This window comes from Mesoplodon densirostris, chromosome 19 (assembly GCF_025265405.1).
Source record: "Mesoplodon densirostris isolate mMesDen1 chromosome 19, mMesDen1 primary haplotype, whole genome shotgun sequence".
NCBI classification, from domain to species: Eukaryota; Metazoa; Chordata; class Mammalia; order Artiodactyla; family Ziphiidae; genus Mesoplodon; species Mesoplodon densirostris.
In genome coordinates, this window is record NC_082679.1 from 28,962,287 (window position 1) to 28,987,109 (window position 24,823).

The 24,823-nt window shown below is 41.0% G+C and overlaps 1 protein-coding gene across 1 annotated transcript in view; it reads right to left on the reverse strand.

Annotated features, from left to right (window-relative positions):
* Positions 1-17,576, reverse strand: part of SHCBP1 (SHC binding and spindle associated 1) — a 40,440-nt gene extending 22,864 nt beyond the window's left edge. Inside the window, exons 1-7 of the mRNA XM_060084415.1 lie at positions 17,444-17,576; positions 14,207-14,374; positions 13,916-14,031; positions 11,961-12,169; positions 4,385-4,477; positions 515-748; positions 255-423 (exon numbers count right to left, since the gene is read on the reverse strand). Coding sequence (XP_059940398.1) covers positions 255-423; positions 515-748; positions 4,385-4,477; positions 11,961-12,169; positions 13,916-14,031; positions 14,207-14,374; positions 17,444-17,552 — 1,098 coding nt within the window. The 5' untranslated portion in view covers positions 17,553-17,576. The remainder of the gene's footprint in view (positions 1-254; positions 424-514; positions 749-4,384; positions 4,478-11,960; positions 12,170-13,915; positions 14,032-14,206; positions 14,375-17,443) is intronic.
* Between the last annotated feature and the right edge of the window lie 7,247 nt (positions 17,577-24,823).

Genomic DNA, 24,823 nt, shown 5'->3' on the forward strand with positions numbered 1-24,823 from the left:
CTCCAGGCGCCTTCATGTTTCATTTTGAAAAGGGAGCCAAAACTGCATATGTAGGTATCTCCTTTGCTACTGCACTGAGCTCAGTGCATGGTTGATAAGTGACTAATACTGCAGAAAGGCAGTGCTCTCACTGCTTTCCATTTCACAGAAAACCAGCTCTGGGAAACTCCTAAAAACTTTTTGTAGAATTCAGGAAAGGCTGGGGTGAATCTGAAGGAAAAAAAGCCACCTGGAGCAAGAAACTCTCCTTTTACCTGAATTTCTATTTCTTCCTTACAAGGATCTGGACAAAGCTTATCCCTGAGCAGGGACTGCAGCAGACCAGTCATTATGGTGGAGGAGACCACATGGGTGACCTTCTGGCCATTTAGACGGATGCCTTTTGCTTGTATATTAGAATTCTTCTGATAACCAAACACATATCTTAAAGAAACCAAACAGACCTGTCAGTTCTCAATAAGACAGCTGGTTAGAAAAGATGCCAACTAGTTGGGAAGAACAAAGATACACATACCTCAACAAAGGATTCTCAATGAGTTTTAGCTTTTGTTTCAACTGTTCAATCTCTGAATACAATTTTAATCCTTCCACCATGGAGATGTTTTCCTGCTCAGAATCAGAGTTACAATTTGACAAACTGCTTCTCAGATTTAAAAATTTCCTGTAACTCTCCTCACACTGAGTCAACAGATTTTGATAGTCAGCAATAAGTCCTGAAGGAACTCGGTCTTCAAGAATGTCATAATGCCTGGAAGTTTAAAAGCAAATTGAAACCCACTGCCTTTCAGACACATTTTCCCATCATTAAGACACCGATTTAGTCCTCAAAGACCCCATAAGAAAAGTGTTTCATAGTATGTAACTCAGGAACATGTTAAGTCTTACTGAGTAGGTGAAAGCTATTGAAAGCTTTAAGGACCACTTCATTAAGGTCACTAACTTTTCTCTTTTGAGGAGTTGCTATTTTTTTTCCCCTTAGATCCAAGCATTTGTGTTTTTGAAACACTGAGAGTCCATGCTGCACAATTTGTAATCATTACTTAACAAGAAATTATTTTCTCATATATTAGATTCAAAATCTTAATAAGTGGATGGCAGAGGGCAACCTGGAGGTAGGGGTGGTGACGATAGTATCTCAAGTAGTTTCATAACAATGTTTAAGATTACCACATTTATAGGATCAAAAATTTTAAATGATTCAAATCATCTAGTCCTTCCCTATATTTATTTATTTATTTTTAATTTAGTTTAGTTTTTTTTCAAAATTTATTTGGCTGCATCAGGTCTTAGTTGAGGCACACGGGATCTTCATTGCAGTATGTGGGATCTTTCGTTGCAGTGCATGGGCCTTTCGTTGCGGTGCGCAGGCTTCTCTCTAGTTGTGGCGCAGGGGCTCTAGAGTGCACGGGCTCAGTAGTTGCAGCACATGGGCTCTCTAGTTGTGGCGCACGGGCTCCAGAGCGCGCGGGCTCAGTAGTTGTGGCACACAGGCTCTCCAGCTGTGGCGCATGGGCGTGGTAGTTGTGGCGCACTGGCTTCGTTGTCCCACGGCATGTGGGATCTTAGTTCCCCGACCAGGGATTGAACCCACGTCCCCTGCATTGAAAGGCATTCTTAACCACTGGACTACCAGGGAAGTCCCCCTTTCCTGTATTTAAAGCACTATGGAGGGGACTTCCCTGGTGGTCCAGTGGTTAAGACTCCACACTCCCAACGCAGGGGGCCCAGGTTTGATCCCTGGTCAGGGAACTAGACCCCACATGCCACAACTAAGAGTTCGCATGCTGCAACTAAAGATCCCACGTGCTGCAACTAAGACCCAGTGCAGCCAAATAAATAAATAAAATATTAAATAAATAAATAAAGCACTACGGAGCAGAATTTGCTGAATATTCCCTCAGGAAGATTAGTAGAGTCTTTCAAAAACATAAGCCTTTGAGATTCTGAGAAAAAAATAAAGCTGTTATTACTAAACTAGAGAGTGATTAAAACAAAATAACCTTGTATTGGACAACTGTGTTGGCACTTAAAGTTTATTATTAATTTATAAACCTTCTCAAATATATAGACAGAACAAAAAGTACTTCTAGATATAATAATTTATGAATGTACAATCAAGTTAATGGATATGAAATTAATGGATTTGAAAGTAAACTGCAATATTATTGTCATTACCTGTCGTTTTAAAATAATTGCTTTATTTCTCAGTTAAAAGCATACTGACTTAGGCCAGAGCTTCTTAACCTTGGCTGCTTGTTAGAATCACTGGGGAACTTTAAAAAATACAGATGATCAGGTCCCCATCCAGACCAATTAAATTAGTCTCTGAAAGTAGAGGGGTATTTTTTTAAAGTTCCCTGGGGATTCTAACGTGCAGCCAATGTTGAGTACGATTGCCTTAGATAATGTCTTCTTAACTTCGTCACGCTCTAAATAAGATACAGGTACAAAAAAACAGAACCATATCCTAAACAAATTTACATCAAGTTACAGTGAACATTTAAATAGTATTTAAGATGAATAGAAAATATTTTTTCCACTTTTCAAGTAAATGAATTAGGTGAAGCTTGAAAAGCAAGGATTTTGTCTGCTTTGGTTAATCCATACTCATTTAAAGGTATTCTAGAAATCCACTTTGCAAACAAGAAATTGGGGACCCAACCACTGACTGCTTGATCAGATCTACTAAGTTACAAAGATTAAGACTCAAATTTTAAAATTAGTTTCTTAGCATTTCCAATATCCATGCCAATCAGCTTATTTCTTCTCATTATAGTGATACTTCACAGTCTGAAAGTAATGAACCAACATCTGTGTCTCAGGCCCAAAAGCTCTGAAGCAGAGTGTTTTGAATTAGAAAGGAAAAATATTTACTTCACAGTGCAAACTCAAGACAATATGGTTTGATTCCCTTTAACTCTTGCCTGTGAATAGCTCTACACCTGTCTTAGCCTAGGGACCTTTTAAAGAGTCTGCCTATATTTGATAACATTCCAGTTTCCCCATCAAGTACCATAGTTTCTTCTCCATAACGGAAAACAATTCCTCGCTTATGCTTTCCCATCTGCCAGTGATGTATAAGATATGTATGTAAATCCTGTCTTGTTGTTCCAACATGTAAGACTGTCAAATCGGAATACAGTTATTTTCCAAGTAAAGATCAAATTTGCCAGATACATGATATTCATCCACCATTACATTTCCCTTCAATCAAAACCAATCATTGCTCTTTAAAAGCAAGTATATCAAAACTAGAAAATATGCAAGCTTATTGAAATTCTGGCATTTTACTGAATACATTATGAGAAAACAAGAAATGCATAATGGAAAAATTGGAAAGGCTAAATAGAAATCACAGCCAATTTATGAAAAGCTGAAATCAGACATACATAATTCTAAACCAGGTAGAACCAACCTTAACCAGACTTCTCACGTATTTTTTACTTATGATTTACTGTTTAAATGAAGAGAAACTTACTAAATCAAATTGGTTATACAGAAATGTAAAGGGTTACTGCCTTATCTTATGTAACCAAATCATCTTTCACACAGGGAAAAAAATTACCTTCTACAATTTTTTTTTCTTTTTTTTTTTGGCCTGCAAGGTCTAATTTTATTCTTATTGCAGCACTGCGTATTAAATTACCATGCACAAGTACCAAAAAGTTACCTGGTCTTATAGCACCATCTAGTGGAAGCCACAGTTAACAAAGTTAGTGCAGGACAACAAATTGGGTTGCATGGTTAATTTGGGGTATTTTTATAATGGAAGGGTTTTTCCCTACCAAAATATGATAAGTCAGTAGAATGTATTTAGGTATTTTGGAAATTTTTATTCACCATCAATATTAAATATTTAGTATTTTCATCTATTTATCAAATAAGATTTAAGGAAAAGAACTTGACAAAACATCCTGAGGTAAGTCTGTTTAGCCTACTATGTTTTACTGTAAGAACTTAAGAGTAAAGCCATGTATTTAAAAGTACTCCAAAAAAAAAAAAGTCTTCTATAATTCAATTACTTTCACTGTTCTTCAATTGTTTTTATTGAGTTTAGTAACGGGTTGTTTCTTTTTAACATATTAGCTCAATTAAGTTTTATTTAAATTTACAAGAGTGAGCTGTTAATTAACATGTTCTTGAATTCTCTGCTTTTAGATTCTAAAAACACTACAAGTAGGTTTATAAACACTAAAAGTAGGTTTCTCTGCACCTGTACAATTTTTATTTAATAACTTGTCAGTGGGTTATACTATTTGTATATGAGTCTGTTTCTATCTGTAGGCCCCTGGAGTATATATACAGTATATACAAAACACAGGTGAAATTAAATCACAAATAGCTATTTTTTCCAACATGTACAAGGCCACTGATAAATACTTACAATCTCAATCGAGGTTCAACACATCTAACAAAATAATCATACTCATCCTCTTCTTCTTCATCCCAACTCCTCCAAATGTTCTGATAGAAAAACCTGAAAAGGAAATTAGTATCACTCAAATTCAATCACTGGCTTAAAATCTTAGGGTTTTGGAGGAATAAGAGTAAATCAAAACAAGTCTATCAAGTATGGTAGAGAAGATTGAATATTTTCTAGATTTGATAGTCATGAGTCACACATGAACTTCTTTGGATTGGCTAAAGAAGTTTTCTACAAAATTGATTCTATTAGGACCTTCTTTTTATCAGAAGAACTATTTATTGACCATCTGTAACTTGGTGGAAAGTAGTGCTATTTGTTAAGATAGAAAAGGCTGGGAGAGAAACAAGTTTAGGGTTGAAAATAAAGAGTTCTGTTTTCACCATGTTCAAGTTGAGATGCCTATTTGAACTCCAAATGGATGATGTCAAGAGTGCAGATAAATATACCAGACCAGAGCTCAAGGAAAAGGTCAGGGCTAGAAACATAAATCTGGAAGTTTCAGCATATTGATGGCATTAGAGCAATAGATGAGATCATCCGGGGACATAAAATAAAGCAGTAGTTTTCAATCCTGGCTGCCCATTAGAGTCCCCTGGGAAGCTTTTAAAAATTGATTTTCAACCCTATTCCAGACCAATAAACCAGAATCTCTTGGGTGGGGGATGGGGGAGGGAGGGTGCAGGATCCATATTTTTTTAAAGCTCCCCAAAGTGATTTAACAAATTTTTCATCATGGAAAATTTCAAACATATACAAGAGCAAACATGAAAACATGAATACCATGTATCCATCACCAGCTTCAACAATTATCAACTCACAGGCAATCTTATTTCACCTCTAATCCACCCACTTACTTCTCTGCTCTCCTACCCCCACCATCCTGACACTGGATCATTTTAAAGCAAATTTCTGACATATCATATCACTCATAAATTTTTAGTATGTGCCTCTAAAATAAATCTTTATACAAAAAAAGTTTTAATTCCTTAATAACCAAGTATCCAGTCAGTGTTCAGTTCTCCCTAATTATCTCTTTTGTTGTTGCTGTTGTTGTTTTACAGTTGGCTTGCTCATCAGGGTCCAAACAAGGGTCAGTCATTGACTTCAATTAAATCACTTTTACTCTATAGATTATCCATCCCTCTTTTTCACCTTGCAATTTATTTAATAGTTTCCCACACCCTGAATTTTACTGATTGCATCCCCATGGGGTCATTTAAGATGTCCTTCTGTTTCCTTTATTTCTAGTAAACTGATAGTAAGGACTAGAGACTTGATCGTCTTTAGGAAAGACTTTTTGGCAAGAATACTTCAAGGGTGGTATAATGTAGCTTCATCACGAAGCACATGATACCTGGTCATCTCTTTTGATGATGAGCTTAAGAATGATCAATGGATTCAGATATTGTCAGCCTGATTTATCTGCCACAAAGTTCCCCATCAGGTTTTCACCAATGGCTGTAGCAGCCATTGGTGATCATTGCCTGAAACCTCTATTTTATTATGGGTTGCAAAATACTGATATTCTCATCTTATCATTCCTTCTTCATGTAGTAGTTGGAATACTCCTATAAAGAAAATTTCCAGGAGATTCTAATGTGCTTTCAAAGCTGATTAGAGAGAGAGAAGTGTAGATAGCCTAGGCCTGAGCCCTGGGTAACTTCAACATCCTAAAGTTTGAGCATGAGAGGAAAGAGCTGGCCAAGATTACTAAGAAAGCAAGCCCGTGACACACTATCATAAAGTGGTGTCCCAGAAACTGGGAAGAGAGTAGAGTATGTTAAGAAGATGGGGATGATCAAATAATTAGAATGTGACCAAGAGGTCAAGGTAAGATGAGATCAGAGGAGTGACGAGTGGATACGAGAATATGAGTGACCTTAAGCACAATTTCAATGGTACTGTAGGAGTAGAAGCATTAGTGGAATGCCAGGAAGTACAGACGATATAACTCAAAAAGTTGAAAAGGAAGGAGCAGTGAAAATGAAGCCATCTCTTAATTCTTATAGATTAGACTGTCATTCTCTTCACCCTCTAGAGTCCATCTCTTAAAAACAAACAAACAAAAAATAATAATAAAACAAACCTGAGCATGCCTCTACTCAACAAAAAAACCCTGCTGGCTCCTTGCTGTCCTCAGAACAAAGCCCAAATTCCTGAGCTTGGTGATATTACATGGACTCACAGTCCCCCTCTAGAGCACCTCTTTTGCCTCAGAGACCCTATGTGCAAACTACCAATTTCACAAGCTCTTTCAAAACTGCTGTGACATGCTGGTCAGGCTGCCTTCCACCTTTTCCACCTGGTAAGCTTATATTTACACTTCATGACCCAGCTCAAATATCCTCACCAGTTCAGTAAGGGGCATTCACATTTCATTCACATCTGCACCTCCTCCAGTGTTTATTCTCTCAAGACAGAAAATTGGGAGTCAGCCTTGACTTCTCCCATATCCGCTCTACCACCAAGTCTTAGCCATCCTACTTTCTCTATAAGCCTAATCTGTACTCTCCATATCTGCACCCTAGTCCACTCTATCTCTTAACTGATCTCTCTACCCGTTCCCCCTCCATTTACTTTCTACACAGCAGCCAGAACAAACCTTTTAAAACACAAAGCTGATCATATTCATCCTTGATTGAAAACCCTTCAGCGGTTTCCCACTGCTCTTAAAGACAAAAATCGTTCATTGGCTGACAAATCCCTGCATCTTCTGACCCTTGACAACCTCTAAGCTAGTTTCCTAAGTCTCTTCCATTACTGTCTATGTTCTAACCACATTGGCCCTCTGGCTTCTTAAACTCACTGAGTTCCTGAACCTGTTCCCTCCCTAAACTGCCACAACCACTTTCACCTAGCCAACCCTTTAGACCCAAGTTCAAATATCATTTCCTCAGGAAATAACCATATTACAGCAACCTGACCTAGTCTTAGAACACTCCGTAATCCCTCACAGCACTCACTGCAGTTTCCAATTGTACACATAACTTTATGTGATTATTTCATCAAGGTTCATCTCCCACCTTTAGACTGACATCTCCCTGGTGATGGTGATTGTTTCTGTTTTGTGCACCAGTCAAATCTCACCCTCAACTCAGGACCTGGCACTGAAATACTTACTGAATAAAATGAACAAATGAAAACCCTCATAATTTGACCTTTTCTGAACACTGACCAGAATCTGAGCCCTCACCTCAAAATAAAGAATAATTTAGCCAGGCTCGCCTTCAAATAATACTATTACTAATTCCAGATACTTGTCTTTCTATCAACTTCTATACCCATAAGAGATTAGCTCCCTGATTCCTAATTTCCTAAACTCATCAATTATCCCTTTACCTTCATATGCCTCAACTGACAGATTTTTTAAGTGAGAGAAACATAAGAGAGTTATTTTGGTTCTAGACATAAGCCAGTTCTTTAGATTTATATTGTTTGGCCTAATATTGAATACCTACAGTCCTCGCATCATATGCAAGTCCAATGTCCTTGCATACAATTAGAAATTTTCTATGAAATGTCAGAAGCAGGGCCCAAGACACCCTGCTTCTTTGTAAAGTATCAAATTAAGCTCAGCAAAACCAGGTTAACTCACTAACGGTATAGAAACTGGAAAATACTTTTTGAACTACAGAACACCAAGCAACATTATTAACATGACCTTTATATTATCCAGTCTTCCAGTTCATGGAGGAATATAAGTCCATTTTTTTTTTTTTTTTTGCGGTACACGGGCCTCTCACTGTTGTGGCCTCTCCCGTTGCGGAGCACAGGCTCCGGATGCGCAGGCTCAGCGGCCATGGCTCACGGGCCTAGCCGCTCCGCGGCATGTGGGATCCTCCCGGACCGGGGCACAAACCCGTGTCCCCTGCATCAGCAGGCGGACTCTCAACCACTGTGCCACCAGGGAAGCCCCTAAGTCCATTTTTAAATAGCCAAATATAAGCCTTCCTTAGTAAATATACTTATAAAAAGAAGATTCAAAAGAACTATCTGTATTAGGAACTATCCGACAAAAAAGTTATCTGAAAAACAAAAAAAAGCATACCTATTAATGCAGGTATGGGCTTTCCTTCTCACTTAAGGGACAAGGCATGCACCTGTGCAAGTGGAAACCGACTAAGCCAAAAAAGGTTGAAAGCCATGCACATACCCCCTAAGGATCCTGGAAGTGGCCTGACAAAACACCTTCTTTGGCCAGACATATCCTTGAAAACACTGTATGTCAGTCTTATCAGTGCACAAGTGATGGTATACCACCTTCTTTACCTTCTTTCCTTTCCTCTTATGTTCAAGTACATCAACTATAGCCTTAGCATCCAGAACTTTTAAGACAGTTTCTAAATATATACAAACCAAATTTAGAAATGGACAAATTCTTAGAAATGCACAACCTGCCAAGACTGAATCAGGAAGAAATAGAAAATATGAACAGACCAATCACAAGCACTGAAATTGAAACTGTGATTAAAAATCTTCCAACAAACAAAAGCCCAGGACCAGATGGCTTCACAGGCGAATTCTATCAAGCATTTAGAGAAGAGCTAACACCTATCCTTCTCAAACTCTTCCAAAATATAGCAGAGGGAGGAACACTCCCAAACTCATTCTACGAGGCCACCATCACCTTGATACCAAAACCAGACAAGGATGTCACAAAGAAAGAAAACTACAGGCCAATATCACTGATGAACATAGATGCAAAAATCCTCAACAAAATACTAGCAAACAGAATCCAACAGCACATTAAAAGGATCATACACCATGATCAAGTGGGGTTTATTCCAGGAATGCAAGGATTCTTCAATATACGCAAATCAATCAACGTGATACACCATATTAACAAACTGAAGGAGAAAAACCATATGATCATCTCAATAGATGCAGAGAAAGCTTTTGACAAAATTCAACAGCCATTTATGATAAAAACCCTGCAGAAAGTAGGCATAGAGGGAACTTTCCTCAACATAATAAAGGCCATATATGACAAACCCACAGCCAGCATCGTCCTCAATGGTGAAAAATTGAAACCATTTCCACTAAGATCAGGAACAAGACAAGGTTGCCCACTCTCACCACTCTTATTCAACATAGTTTTGGAAGTTTTAGCCACAGCAATCAGAGAAGAAAAGGAAATAAAAGGAATCCAAATGGGAAAAGAAGAAGTAAAGCTGTCACTGTTTGCAGATGACATGATACTATACATAGAGAATCCTAAAGATGCTACCAGAAAACTACTAGAGCTAATCAATGAATTTGGTAAAGTTGCAGGATACAAAATTAATGCACAGAAATCTCTGGCATTCCTATATACTAATGATGAAAAATCTGAAAGTGAAATCAAGGAAACACTCCCATTTACCATTGCAACAAAAAGAATAAAATATCTAGGAATAAACCTACCTAAGGAGACAAAAGACCTGTATGCAGAAAATTATAAGACACTGATGAAAGAAATTAAAGATGATACAAATAGATGGAGAGATGTACCATGTTCTTGGATTGGAAGAATCAACATTGTGAAAATGACTCTACTACCCAAAGCAATCTACAGATTCAATGCAATACCTATCAGACTACCAATGGCATTTTTCACAGAACTAGAACAAAAAATTTCACAATTTGTATGGAAACACAAAAGACCCCGAATAGCCAAAGCAATCTTGAGAACGAAAAACGGAGCTGGAGGAATCAGGCTCCCTGACTTCAGACTATACTACAAAGCTACAGTAATCAAGACAGTATGGTACTGGCACAAAAACAGAAAGATAGATCAATGGAACAGGATAGAAAACCCAGAGATAAACCCACGGACATATGGTCACCTTATCTTTGATAAAGGAGGCAGGAATGTACAGTGGAGAAAGGACAGTCTCTTCAATAAGTGGTGCTGGGAAAACTGGACAGGGACATGTAAAAGTATGAGATTAGATCACTCCCTAACACCATACACAAAAATTAGCTCAAAATGGATTAAAGACCTAAATGTAAGGCCAGACACTATCAAACTCCTAGAGGAAAACATAGGCAGAACACTCTATGACATAAATCAGAGCAAGATCCTTTTTGACCCACCTCCTAGAGAAATGGAAATAAAGACAAAAATAAACACATGGGACCTAATGAAACTTCAAAGCTTTTGCACAGCAAAGGAAACCATAAACAAGACCAAAAGACAACCCTCAGAATGGGAGAAAATATTTGCAAATGAAGCAACTGACAAAGGATTAATCTCCAAAATTTATAAGCAGCTCATGCAGCTCAATAGCAAAAAAACAAACAACCCAATCCAAAAATGGGCAGAAGACCTAAATAGACATTTCTCCACAGAAGATATACAGACAGCCAACAAACACATGAAAGGATGCTCAACATCTTTACTCATTAGAGAAATGCAAATCAAAACTACAATGAGATATCATCTCACACCAGTCAGAATGGCCATCATCAAAAAATCTAGAAACAATAAATGCTGGAGAGGGTGTGGAAAAAAGGGAACACTCTTGCACTGCTGGTGGGAATGTGAATTGGTACAGCCACTATGGAGAACGGTATGGAGGTTCCTTAAAAAACTACAAATAGAACTACCATATGACCCAGCAATCCCACTACTGGGCATATACCCTGAGAAAACCATAATTCAAAAAGAGACATGTACCAAAATGTTCATAGCAGCCCTATTTACAATAGCCCGGAGATGGAAACAACCTAAGTGTCCATCGTCGGATGAATGGATAAAGAAGATGTGGCACATATATACAATGGAATATTACTCAGCCATAAAAAGAAATGAAATTGAGCTATTTGTAATGAGGTGGATGGACCTAGAGTCTGTCATACAGAGTGAAGTAAGTCAGAAAGAGAAAGACAAATACTGTATGCTGACACATATATATGGAATTTAAGAAAAAAATGTCATCAAGAACATAGGGGTAAGACAGGAATAAAGACACAGACCTACTAGAGCATGGACTTGAGGATATGGGGAGGGGGAAGGGTAAGCTGTGACAAAGTGAAAGAGCGGCATGGACATATATACACTACCAAACGTAAGGTAGATAGCTAGTGGGAAGCAGCCGCATAGCACAGGGAGATCAGCTCGGTTCTTTGTGACCGCCTGGAGGGGTGGGATAGGGAGGGTGGGAGGGAGACGCAAAAGGGAGGGGATATGGGAACATATGTATATGTATAACTGATTAAATTTGTAAAAAAAAAAAAAAAAAAAAATATACAAACCAAATTTAAAAATTCCATATCTTTTGTTAACATTTGGGGACACTGAGAGAAGGCTATACAGGAATCCCTAGTACTACTTTTCTCAACTTTTCTGTAAGTCTGAAATTACCTCAAAATGAAAATTTTAAACATTGAAAACATTTTTTTTAACTTTAAAAAGTTTCCACTGTCTTTGAATATTTTAAAATATTGCAGTGACCAAGTTTACAGTTTGAGTTTTAAATCTACAGACCAGAATTACTGCATTTCATCCAAAGTTTTTGGCCACAAGGTTACTTTTATCAACCTCTTTTCCTACCTGATATGCTCAATTGCAAGTGCTGTCTGGTCAAACACTCCAGAATCATCAAATACCACCCACAACTCCTGCAGGGGCAACTGGTGTTCCTTCAAATCAAGGAGCTCTTTCATACACTCCAAAGTAAAAGTGCTGACTTGAGATTCACAGAGGTACGGGTCAGCAAGCCTCACCACTGCCTTCAAGGCTACAAAGTCCACATCTGTGACCTGAAATTTAAAATAATGTGACTTAACATAAGCAAATCAAAATTAAGATACATCTAAAACACTACTTACAGCCTGATTTTTTTAAACCATGAAATGGGAGTGGGGAGCCTTCTTCCATAACATAAAGGATAAACAAGACAGGCCTGGCTTGTACCCACATGGAGCTGACATCGTAATTGAGAGGACAAATAAACAAACAAGATGGCAACAAGTAAGTGACAGAGAATAAGTAGCAGGGGTGGTGGTCTGGTTTTACTGGGAGGGTAGGGGAAGTCACTTCTGAACTGCGATAAAAAGGATGAAAAGGAAGCAGCTGTGTGAAGAGTAGGAAAGATGCAAAAGGCCCTGGGGCAGAGACAAGCTTGGCAGCTGGCAGAGAAGCAGTGTTTCTTGCTGGAACCGCAGGAAGGAAATGAGGTACGGGCAGCAGGAGGTGAGAGAGAGGCAAGAAGATCAGGACAGAAAGGGCATTGGAAGGAGCTTGGCTTTTACATGTTATCTAGCACAATGAGAAGCCATAAAGCCAACACAGGCCTTTGGTGAATGCAATGCATTAGAGGTTTGTAAGCAGAGGAATGGCGCATTTCTCTTTTAAAACAAGACACAGACCTACTTAGAGAATGGACTTGAGGACATGGGGAGGGGGAAGGGTAAGCTGGGACAAAGTGAGAGAGTGGCATGGACATATATACACTACCAAACGTAAAATAGATAGCTAGTGGGAAGCAGCCACATAGCACGGGGAGATCAGCTCAGTGTTTTGTGACCACCTAGAGGGGTGGGATAGGGAGGGTGGGAGGGAGGGAGACGCAAGAGGGAAGAGACATGGGAACATACGTATATGTATAACTGATTCACTTTGTTATAAAGCAGAAACTAGCACACCATTGTAAAGCAATTATACTCCAATAAAGATGAAAAAAAAAAACAATGACTTTGACTGCTTTTAGAGAATTGAGGTGTTTTGGGGGAAGGGAGCTACTATCATAATCAAATTAATAGGCCTGAACTGCAACCAAAGACATTAGCATAACCCAAAATTTAAAAATCCACGAGGAACAGCTGCTTGCAAACCATTGCCTCATATATAGTCACTGCAGCATGTGATGTCATTTTTTAAAGGGGCTGCAGCCACAACTTGTACTCATTCACACTCCCTGGTTTACTATTTTAGTTTAACTGGGGTGGAGGTTTGTGGTCCGGTTAACACACACTAAGAAAAATTCACAGCTGTAATTAGAGTGCAAATTTAATGTAAAAGGCCCAGTCAGTTGAAAAATAAGATTGTTTTTACTTTCTGCAATGGAACATCAAGAGGTTAACCACATACCTACAAACTTGTCAGGCAAAAAATAGGCTAGTTTTAAAATGCCCGCTTGGTTTGAGCTACTTTAATGGGCTACAACTAAGAAGGTAAAAAATCAATTCGAACCCCACTGACTTTATAATTAGGCCTCTTTGTTTTTTAAACGGTCTCAAATACCACCCTCACTTCATAGGTTTCTAATCTATTTCCCCTTTTTAAAGGACACTGAAGCTTAAACCACCTCTATTTCCTGGTAGCTCCTCCTCAGTTGCCTTTAAAATTTGTGGGACACTTCATACACCATGACAGTTAGTTGTGAAAAACATGCTATTTTCAATCAGCTCATAAACCTTAATAAAAAATAAGCACTGTGCTACAACAGTCTGAGGGAAAGTGTTTTTAGCTAGAGATAAATGTCTTAACAACAGAATTAAATTTACCTCAACCAGCACCTTGAACACATTAGTGTGCCAGACTGCCCGCCATCCAGATGGTTCAAGGACCTTCTCTAAGAACTCAGCTGTGAATTCTTTTACCTCAGAGGCCTTACAGTCAGCTACAAACAAATTAAACGCAATAAGAATTGGGGCTGCATAAAGGGGAGAGAAGTTAATAAATCTACTCAAATCTACTTTCTCAGAACCAACAAACAGCAGTCTGAGGAACTGAGACCATCTACTGAATACATATAAATTAAAAGACAAAAGAAGCAAAAAAGAGGACCTACTCACCTAAAATGTAATCTTGATAAGCTCTGAATCGTTCATAGAACAAAAGGTGACTTGTCTGGAACATTTCTGGGAAATGAGTTTTTCCTTCTGGCACAAAACTTTGTAAACTAGTACCTGGTTTATCCTGATTGCTACAATCACTGCATGAATCTTCATCTTCAAACAAAACTAAGAGAACAAAAATAGGTAGGCTCAACTATCCCAGACACTTCCAGTGCTTATAAACTGCTTCTATTTTCATATACTTGCTTAGAAATTCCAAACAAATAAAAACAAGTATTTGGGTATAATGCTTTACTTACCTCTATCATTGTCAGAAAAAAACAGTTTTCTAAATTTAAAAAATCTCAAAATCCAAGTTCTACTTCAAAACAATAAGGACTTAAAATACTTCATGGGTTAGGTTTTTGTTGCTCTTCTGTGAAGAAGAGGGTTGTTTTTAATTAAGTGGGAATCACCCAAGTTCTCCTTCAGAGAACACGGCTATGATTATTACTAGAGCTAGCAAGTTATAATGGTCACATAGCTTACAGTCATTTTTTTCCAAAACAATTCCATAAAGCTGCATTAAATAGGGAGCTGATTTCTATACTCCATCTCAAACAAATTGAAACCTCCCTCTAATTTCTACAATATCAGCTTGTCAATGCCCCCTCAATAAACAGGGATGAGAGATTCTTAATAATGCATAAGGTTTACTTCACCAAAGTTTCTAGGTTCCTCCTGACTAATTTCAATGCCTGTGTCTAAGGAAAGGATTAGAAAATGCTAATCGCATTAGGTTTGGGCTGTATGTAATCATGTTTCACAAGGCGTGATTGGGCCAGTGACATATCTAATTCTGTGCAATACGATGTTTTTAATAGACAAAACGACTACTAAATAAATGCTGAGGGTAGCATTTAGACTGGCAAAGTTCTTTCCTGTGGTTTCAGGAAGGGTATCTGAGACAACTACTAGCAGCAGTCTTTCTCTTCCCTTACCTCTTATATTCCTCCTTCCTTTTCTCCCTCCTTCCACTTCTCTGCCCCTGTTCAGGCCACCAGAATTATGTGACCCCACAGACTGTAATAGGGAAGAACAAATCTGACTCCATATTGGATCTGTTTCTTGTACTTTACCCTTTGTATCCTATTGCTTTTGATACAAGAATGTTGCCTATAGCCTGAAATACACAGGATAGCCCCTTCTCAAAGCTCTGACCTTTAAAGGTATAACACTTTTCCACTCATATAGAGATAAAAAGTTGCTAAACAGAGAATAACATTTGTCTTGTAGGTTTACAGGAATATCCTGACCTGACCTACCTGGACAGATGCAAGAACAAAGGATTCTGACACCAAGAAGTTTGCAACAACCAGCCACAACCTCTCCCCTTTTAGTATAAAGGAAGCCTGAATTCTAACTTTGGCAAGATGGTTCTTTGGGACTCTATTCCACCAACTTCTCAGTCAGCTGGCTTTCCAAATAGAGTCTCTATTCCTTGCCCCAACAACTCGTCTCTCAATTTATTGTCCTGTCGTGCAGCAAGCAGTACAAGTTTGGACATGGCAACAAGATGACCAAGGTGTACTGAAGGGCTTCCTGCTTACAGATTATCAATGCACCTGAGCCTCAGAGGACATCAATACCTCACCTGCTGTGTAACAATCTCTCTGTACCTAAAGGAAGATGAAAACAGTATGCCAACTTCAATTAAATTAAGAGAATAAACTATATGTTAATCACTTACAACAGTACCCACCACATAACATAGATATAAATGTTTGTTAAAGAAATAATACCGTCATCTCACACACATTAGGTGACTATTATCCAAAAAACAACAAGAAAAACTATCAAGAAAACAAGTGTTGGGCTTCCCTGGTAGCGCAGTGGTTGAGGGTCCGCCTGCCGATGCAGGAGACGTGGGTTCGTGCCCCGGTCCGGGAAGATCCCACATGCCGCGGAGCGGCTGGGGCCGTGAGCCATGGTCGCTGAGTCTGCGCGTCCAGAGCCTGTGCTCCGCAACGGATGAGGCCACAATAGTGAGAGGCCCACGTACCGCAAAAAAACAAAAACAAAAACAAAAACAAAAAAAAAAAGGAAGGAGATTACGACAAGTGTTGGATGAACATTATGCTGCGTGAAATAAGCCAGTCACAGAAAGACAAATACTGTGCAATTCCACTGATATGAGGTACTTAAGAGTAGTCAAAATCATATCATAAAGGCAAAGTATAATGGTGGTTGCCAGGAGCTGGGGGGAGGGGTGATTGGGGGTTTATTATTCAATAGATATAGAGTTTCAGTTTACAAGATGAAAAGAACCATGGTAACAGAGGGTGGTGATGGCTACACAACAATGTGAATGTGTTTAATACCACTGAACTGTACACTTAAAAATGGTTAAGATGGTAAATTTTGTTATGTGTGTCTTACAATGAAAAAGAATATACCTTACTTCAGCACAATTCTTTAGATCCAATTTGAAAGTATTTCTTTTCACACATTATTTCACTTCATCTTCACCACTCCGTAGCACCACTACCTGTTTTCCAGATGGGCAAACTGAAGCCAAGTGACTGTTGCCAGTTCACAAGAGTGGCTGGTAGAGGAGTTAAGTCACACCTATGTTCTCTCACTTCTCCAGGACTCTTTCCACTACACAATACAACTGAAAATGTTAAAGTAAAACCACCTTAAAATATCAGGGGGAAAAAACGGAGTCTCCATGAAGAGGTAGAAAGGACTGAGAATTAGACCTGGGGTCTACTTTTAGACTCCGTCCCAAATTGGCTCCCCTACCTTTGGGCATGTCACCTGCCCTCAATGCTCAGTGCAGGCCTAGATGCAGCCAACTAGGCCAAGCGTTCAAGTTTCTTCTCTTTCAGGAAAGGGAAGTGTGGTACGAGATCTCCTTTGAGATGCACATTTTTAAAATGCGCCCACTCTGGACTCACAAACGCGTGCACAAAGCCCGGGGGGCCCACCCAGACAGCAAAAGTAGGAATTCCCGGCCCGGCCCAGTTCCCTCCAGTCTCGAGGAAGCTGAGGCCAGACTGGGCGGGGGGAGTTGTCCTGGGTACCTCCTGACTTCGACGTCGGGGCATCGCCCAGCCACTGCCGCCACCCAGGCCAGCAAGGTCCGGAAGGCCTGCGCCCCAGGCGCCCTCGGAGAGTCCCGACGCCCCCCGCGCTGCCGACACGGTCTGTCGCAGGCGGCGGTTCCTCCGGCCCGTCACGACGGGTGCTCACCTTTCCCGAGGGGCGCCGGCTCCTCTTCCGCAGCCCAGCCGGTGCGCTCGTGGTCCCGCGCCATTGCCTCCGACCCCAACCCACCACCAGCCAGCAACCCGTCAGCCATTTCAAATTTCCGCGGGCGGCCGCCCGGCCCAGTAACGCGATGAAGCAGCCGCTTCTGATTGGATAGTGGGCCGAGGCTCTTCGACCAATTAAAGGAAAGTTTGCGTGGCAGCCGTTTCCACACGAGCCCCGCCCCTTCAGCCTCCACCCACCCCGGTGGCAGTGCCTGGGCGCCATCTACTGGCCGGAAGGACTGATCTTCTCGTCCCAGCTCTTGCTCTTTTTGTTTACTGGGACGAACTTAGACAAAGTTGAATTAGGACATAATTTGGGATGAGTTCCGAAAAACTAACAAGCCATACCTGGAAATGAGGTAGAGCGGAAAAGACACTGGCTTGAGAGTCAAAAAACATAGTATTTAGACTTGTTTCTTCCATTACCGCTGGTATTACCTTGGGCAAGTCACTTCACCTCTTAGAAGAGCATCTTCAGTTCTAATAGTATATTGGCTTAGATGGCTCCAAACTTTTCATCACTAAAAATCAGTTACTCTCTCGCTTTTTCTTTCTCTCCCCCTCTTTCATTCACTACCTACACACAGAGGATATTTTCAAAGAATGTAAAAGTATGTTTTACCTACATTTACTAATCAACAACTATAACCTCCAACGATAATAGCTAACATTTGTTGAGTACTGTGTGCAAGACACCCCTGCATATTTTATCTGCAGTATCTTATTCAATCTTCAAAAACCATCCTATGAGACAGGAAATATTATTGTTATTCCCATTTTACAGATGATGACATGGAGTCACCAAGAAATTAAGAAATGCCCAATTTAACCCAGCAGTGCCAGTATTAAAAACCAGCCAAATTTCTGAATCCACGCTTTAATGGCTCTGCCAGGCCATGACTAGTCAGACCTGAGATGGCCGGCAACAGCAGAGGTTACCAGAATACCAGGAAGATGAGTCCCACAGAAAGACAAGAGCCTGGTCATGACAGTGTTATCACAGGGAAGACATTTCCACTTACTGCCTTAAAGGAAAACCTTGGGCTAAAGTCTCTCAGATCCCTCACAGCTGAAATGATATTAAGGACAAATCACTTATTAAACTGGATACATTTCCAAACCTATGCTTGCATGGATTATATGGAAAGTTTTTAGAGTTTTCCCCTAAGTGGAGACCTTTTAGGAGCACACATTTCTTGGGAGTTTGCTTTTCCTGCCCCTCCCCCTTATCCTAAGGAAAGGGTTTTTTAATTCTTCCTTTCCAATCCCTCCATCTGCAGCCCACTGCAGCCTTCCACCTGCCTTAGGTGGGGTGGCACCCACTATTCCCAGTCTTTTTTCTATCTTCACTCTCTTTCTCACCACTAGGTCCTTATACTCTGTCTACACAGGGGCTCAAAACTTACTGCCCTCCCCTAAAAACTTCCCAGAGCCCAACTGCAATCTTGAGATACTGCCTCCGCACTTTCTGGATAGCACCAAATTGCTCTGGGGTAGTGCCTTTCCTCTCCTGCTTTCTCAACGGCCAGTAGCTTCCTCCAGAGGCCTGCCCTCCCTCACTCCCATCACCCTCCGCCCGCTGCAGCAGTGACAGCCCAGCATCCCCTTCCGTAGTCCTTCCTCCCCTGGCCTCCGGGACTTCTCTCTTCTGGTCCTTCACTCTTCTGGTTCTCCTTCCTGCCTTCATTCCTCTTCCTCCTTCTCAGATCCCCTAAACCTAGGGGACTCCCAAGGGCATTATCCTGAGTCCACCTTCCTCAGTAGGTAACAGAAGTGAGTGAAGAAGGCCAAGTGTGGACAGTGGCACTCACTGTGAGCACACAAGAAAGCAGATGTGCTAATTCACTTGAAAAATAATAAACATAGAGAGTATAGACTGTGTGCCAGACATTGTTCTAGGCTCAAAGGAAGCAGGGGCAAACAAGCAGACAAGGTCCTGCCCACATGGAATTCACAGCCTCGTGGAGATGCACAATGAACAAGTAAAAAATCAATTAACAAGCAAGATTCAATTATGAAAAATAATAAGATAAAATAAAATTCAGTGATGTGATAGAGAATGATGAGTGGTGAAGACAGATTCAGACTTTTATGTGAAAATGCCTGATTTTAAGCTGTTAGCAACTTTTTTTTTTTAATGTAAATACTATGCAACCCAGAAAAACCTTATTTCCCAGGCCAAATTTGGCCCACAGCCCACTAGGATCGCAACCTCTGTTCTAAGCCCCAGCCGCTAAAAGTACAGTCCAGGGGCCAGGAGCTTGTTAGAAATGCAGAGTCCCTCCCCTACCCCCAGATCTGCTGGACTGGAATCTGCATTTCAACAAGATCCCCAGTCCTCAAGTAACATAATTCATGTTTGATACAAAGGTCTTCAGACCTGAGTTCTCTCCTGCAGCTATTTCAGTTTCATCTCCTGCTGGAAAACTTGACCTGGAGCTCTCATTCATGATTCACGTTCATGAATGCTGCAAAGCCAAGTGCAGCCCATCCTCCAGCTCATAAGGCTCTCATTTCATCCCACCCTCCCTGCCACAGCCCCTGTGGCCACCACCATCTCCCATGCAGGCTGTTGAGATGGCACCTGGGAAGTCACCGCACCTGAGAGGACTCACCCACTCTCTCACCTGCTTCCAGAATTAATTGCTCCCCTCTTGCTATTCCTAGCACAGGGGTCTCAATCAGTGCCCGGAATGGCCAGGTAGGTGACAGAAGGAGAGAAGTGAGCACTGGTGCCAGTCCCGTGAGAAGTGATGGGTATGGACCCCATGTTGCCATGTTGGTTTTCCAATGGAAGCCAGGAGTCTAGATTTTTATAAGAAATTTCCCATATTAAAAGATTGGCAACCAGGTCTTCTCTGGTGGTGCAGTGTTTAAGAATCCGCCTGCCAATGTAGGCACACAGGTTCGAGCCCTGGTCCAGGGGATCCCACATACTGCGGAGCAACTAAGCCTGTGCACCACAACTAGTGAGCCTGTGCTCTAAAGTCTGAGCCACAACTACTGAGCCCACGTGCCACAACTACTGAAGCCCACATGCTTAGAGCTCGTGCCCCGTAACAAGAGAAGCCACGGCAGTGAGAAGCCCACGTGCAGCAACGAAAACCTAGTGCAGCCAAAAATAAATTATTTTTTAAAAAAGTTAATTAAGAAAAAAAAAGATTGGCAACCAATTTTTAACAACTTAAACACTGTGCCAGCCAAATAAAACATACCTGTAGACCACCAGTTTGCAACTTCTGAGGCCTAGTCTACTTGTGACATTGCGTCAGAGGCTGTGGTTCTTTGAAGACAAGTACCATGTCATATTGATCTTTGTACTGCTGGTAACTACTACTAAACTTCACTTAGTAAAGGGACAAACTAAATTAACACTGCTCCTTTTATATATAGTGTAATATTATGATGCCATTAGCCAAAGGCTCAGGTTTAGAGTCAAATGGCCAGATCTGGGCAATTTCTGCTGCTGCTGCCCAGAGACCCCCTACCCAGAACCACAGATTCAGCATTACTACCATTACCTAAGTCAGGGTCAGGGAACGCGGCCTGTATTGGGGGCCCTCTGCCCCCAAACCAGCCCACCAGCTCCCCAAGGACAGAAGCACTCTCTAAAGTGTGCAGCTCAGGACTTTGACCCGTGGGGGACAGAAGCCCAGCATGGCCCCCACTGCTCTGCTTTAGAATGTGTTCCCACATCCATATGAATGGGTTTCTGAGCACAGACAAGGACAAAGACAGACAGTGCAAATTCTGAACTTCAGAGAAGGGTGGGGAGAGCCCCCAGATCCTGGGAGGGGTCCCACTGGGGGAGGCCTGTCCCTCCATCCGCAGTTGTGGGGAGCCCCACGTGGGCCCAGGGTGGGCAGGTAGCCCACGATGTCTACTCCACTGCAGGGAGAGAAGAGATGCTAGGTCTCTGCTTCTCTGGTCTGCGAGTCTGGGTCTCTCATTGACAAAAACAAAGAATAAAAGCTAGGCTCGAATTTTGGCTTGTATTTTCCACTAGAGGGAAGCTTAAACTTTCAAAATAAATCTTTAGCACTTGGTAAAGCATTGAGAAGTCCTTTCAGCCAGTTTCCTCTAGAGCCTCTGGGCCTTGTGCGAGGCTCCAGGGATTAGGAGGGAACAAATAAACCTAACTCTTACCTCACGGAGCTCATGGTCCAGCAGGGGAGAGGCATATTAAACAAGAGAATACCTAGTGAGTGTAGACAGACTTGGGATAAATGCCACCAATTAGAGGGAATCCTAGGCAGGGCCCTCTTTGCAGGGGTATTGGGCTAAAACCTTCAGGATAAGGCAGAACTGAAACATGGGCTCTTCCTTGATCTCAAGCCTGCTGGCCTTTGGGCTGAAACTATACCATCAGCTCTCCTGGTTCTCAGGCCTCTGGAATTGGACTGTGGAACTACCATGAGCTCTCCTAGATCTCCAGCTTGCTGACTCACCCTGCAGATCTTAGGACCTGTGTGTGTGTGTGTGTGTGTGTGTGTGTATACACACACACACACACACACACACACACACATATACGTACATACATATATATGTATATATAGACATATGTATGTATATACAGACATACATATGTATGTGTATATATGTATATATATTTCAGTTAATAGAGAACTCTATTACAAGTGGCTATACCATTTTCCATTACTACCAGCAATAAATGAGGGTTCCAGTTGTTCCACAACCTCACCAACATGTGTTTTTTGTTTTTTGCTTTTTAATTTGGCCACTTTAGTAGGTATATAGTGCTATCTCGTTATGCCTTAAATTTGCATTTCCTTGATAAGATCATGTCATCTGCAAATAGAAATTGTTTTACTTCTTCTTTTTCATTCTGAATGTCTTTCATTTCTTTTTCTTGCCTAACTGCCCCGGCTAGAAGAACCTCCAGTACAATGTTGAATAGAAATGGCAAGAGCTAACATCTAGGTCTCGTTCCTGATCTTAGGAAGAAAGCATCCATTCTTCTACCATTAAGTATAATCTCACCTGTGGATTTTTCCTGACTTTATCAGCCTGAGGAAGTTGCCTTCTATTCCTATTTTACTGAGTGCTTATCATGAAGGGGTGTTGAACTTTATCAAATGCTTTGCCTATGTCTCTTGAGATGATCATGTGGCTTTTGCCCTTTATTCTATTGAAGTGGTGTATTACATTAATGATTTTTAAATATTAAACCAATCTTGCATCCCTGGGATAAATCTCACTCGGCCATGGTGTTATGCGTGTTATGTATTGCTGGATTCAATTTGCTAGTATTTTGTTGAGGATCTTTGCATCCATATTTATAAGACATTTTCTGTAGGTTTCTTTTCTTGTGATGCCTTTGTCTGGTTTTGATATCAAAGTAATACTGACTTTATAGTCTCCTGCATTTTTCCTATATAAGATTTATCACAATTTACACTTCTCTGTTATTCCTTTCTCCCTTTTAAACAGTAGTTCCATGAGGGCGAGAAACATGTTTGCTTTCTTATCACTAACCCCTAGTGCCTTGCTCAGTATCTGGCACATAATCAGTGCACAATAAATGTTTGTAGCATTCATCAATAAGCAAATCAGGACATGAGTATTGTGAAATAAAATTCATCTTATAGCGAGACAAGAAAAAATTTACACATAATTTTTCCCTGCCCTTTGGCCTCCTCACTCCCTCCTACTGCGCATTGTGTATCTGCATTATGCATTGACCAAACCTCCCCCCTTGGCAGAAATACCTGCTCAACCATAAAGAGCAACATTCTCCTAGAATCAACAACTCCTTAAAAGATAACATTCCAGGACTTGCCTGGTGACACAGTGGTTAAGAATCTGCCTGCCAATGCAGGGGACACGGGTTTGATCCCTGGTCTGGGAAAATCCCACATGGGTCCCCTACATTTTGCTCATGATCCTCTGAGCTGCCTGTCATGGGATTGATGTCCACTACTCTATGAGATATCCTTCTGGCTCCTCTAGCTGATTTCAGCTAACTCTATTCTGTACCGACTCGCTCTAACACTTGAGTTTCTGAAAAGCGTTCATCAAATTGCTGTGCCTTGGGAAAGCCTAGATCCACTGTCATATAGTACACATAACAGAAATGCCTCCTGTACTGGATTGCCTAAGCCCCTATACTCCACAAAGGATAGACAGTCACAAACACTTCTCTAGGCCACTGTCACCCCCTTCTTAGTGTTTGCCACAAGCAAACCTGAGAACCATCTAAGAAACAAGTGAAATAAGTTATTCCAAGTACTGTTATAATGTTGTCTATGGGGACTTCCCTGGTAGCATAGTGGTTGGGAATCCGCCTGCCAATGAAGGGGACATAGGTTCAATCCCTGGTCCGGGAAGATTCCCACATGCTGCGGAACAACTAAGCCCGTGTGCCACAACTGAGCCCAAGTGCCGCAAATACTGAGGCCTGTGCGCCTGGAGCCCGTGCTCCGCAACAAAGGGAGGCCACCGCAATGAGAAGCCTGCGCACCGCAGCGAGGAACGGCCCCGCTCGCAGCAACTAGGGAGGGCCCATGCGAAGCAGCGAAGACCCAACACAGCCATAAATAAATAAATAAACAAACATATACATTTTATTTAAGAAAAAAATGTCTATGGAATTTCCATCTAGGGCGTTGTTATTCAAACTGTGGTCCCTGGACTGGCAATATGGTGTGTGTGTGTGGGGGGGGGTACCTGGGGGTTTATTTGAAATATACACTCTTGGGCCCCACCCCGGACCTGGTGAATTCCAGAATCTGCATCTTACCAAGATCCCCATGTGATTTGTATGTTTGATAAAGCTTGAAAATCATTGGTCCAGGGGATGTGTAGGAAGGTAAAAATAGTTGACAAAAAGGGTTTTGTGACACCCATCTCCTGTGGATGTATCCTATTTAAGGCTTAAAATCATTGCGGCTCAAGCTTATATAATTTTACCAAATTTGCACACACTATCCTATCAATCCATTTTATTCCCAGCTAAACTCCCAAATTGCTGATCCAGAAAACTGTGAGATAAATGACTGTTTTAAGACACTAAGTTTTGGGATAATTTGTCACACAATAGATAACTAATATGGGTGGAAGCCTTTTGGGAGTTTATGTGGAGGTATCATTACTAGGAAAGCAGAGTAAGGCTGAAGAAAGCAAATGAGTAAACATGACTAAAAGAGTAGATGGTGTCCTGCTCAATAAGTGTTTAAAACAAGTGAACAGTTGAACATGTGAGTGTCGTGAACGTGAGAATATACAATAAACTCCATACACATTCTACTAGTTCCTTTTATGAATCAAGGGAGTATGAAAGGAAGAAGGACCAAAA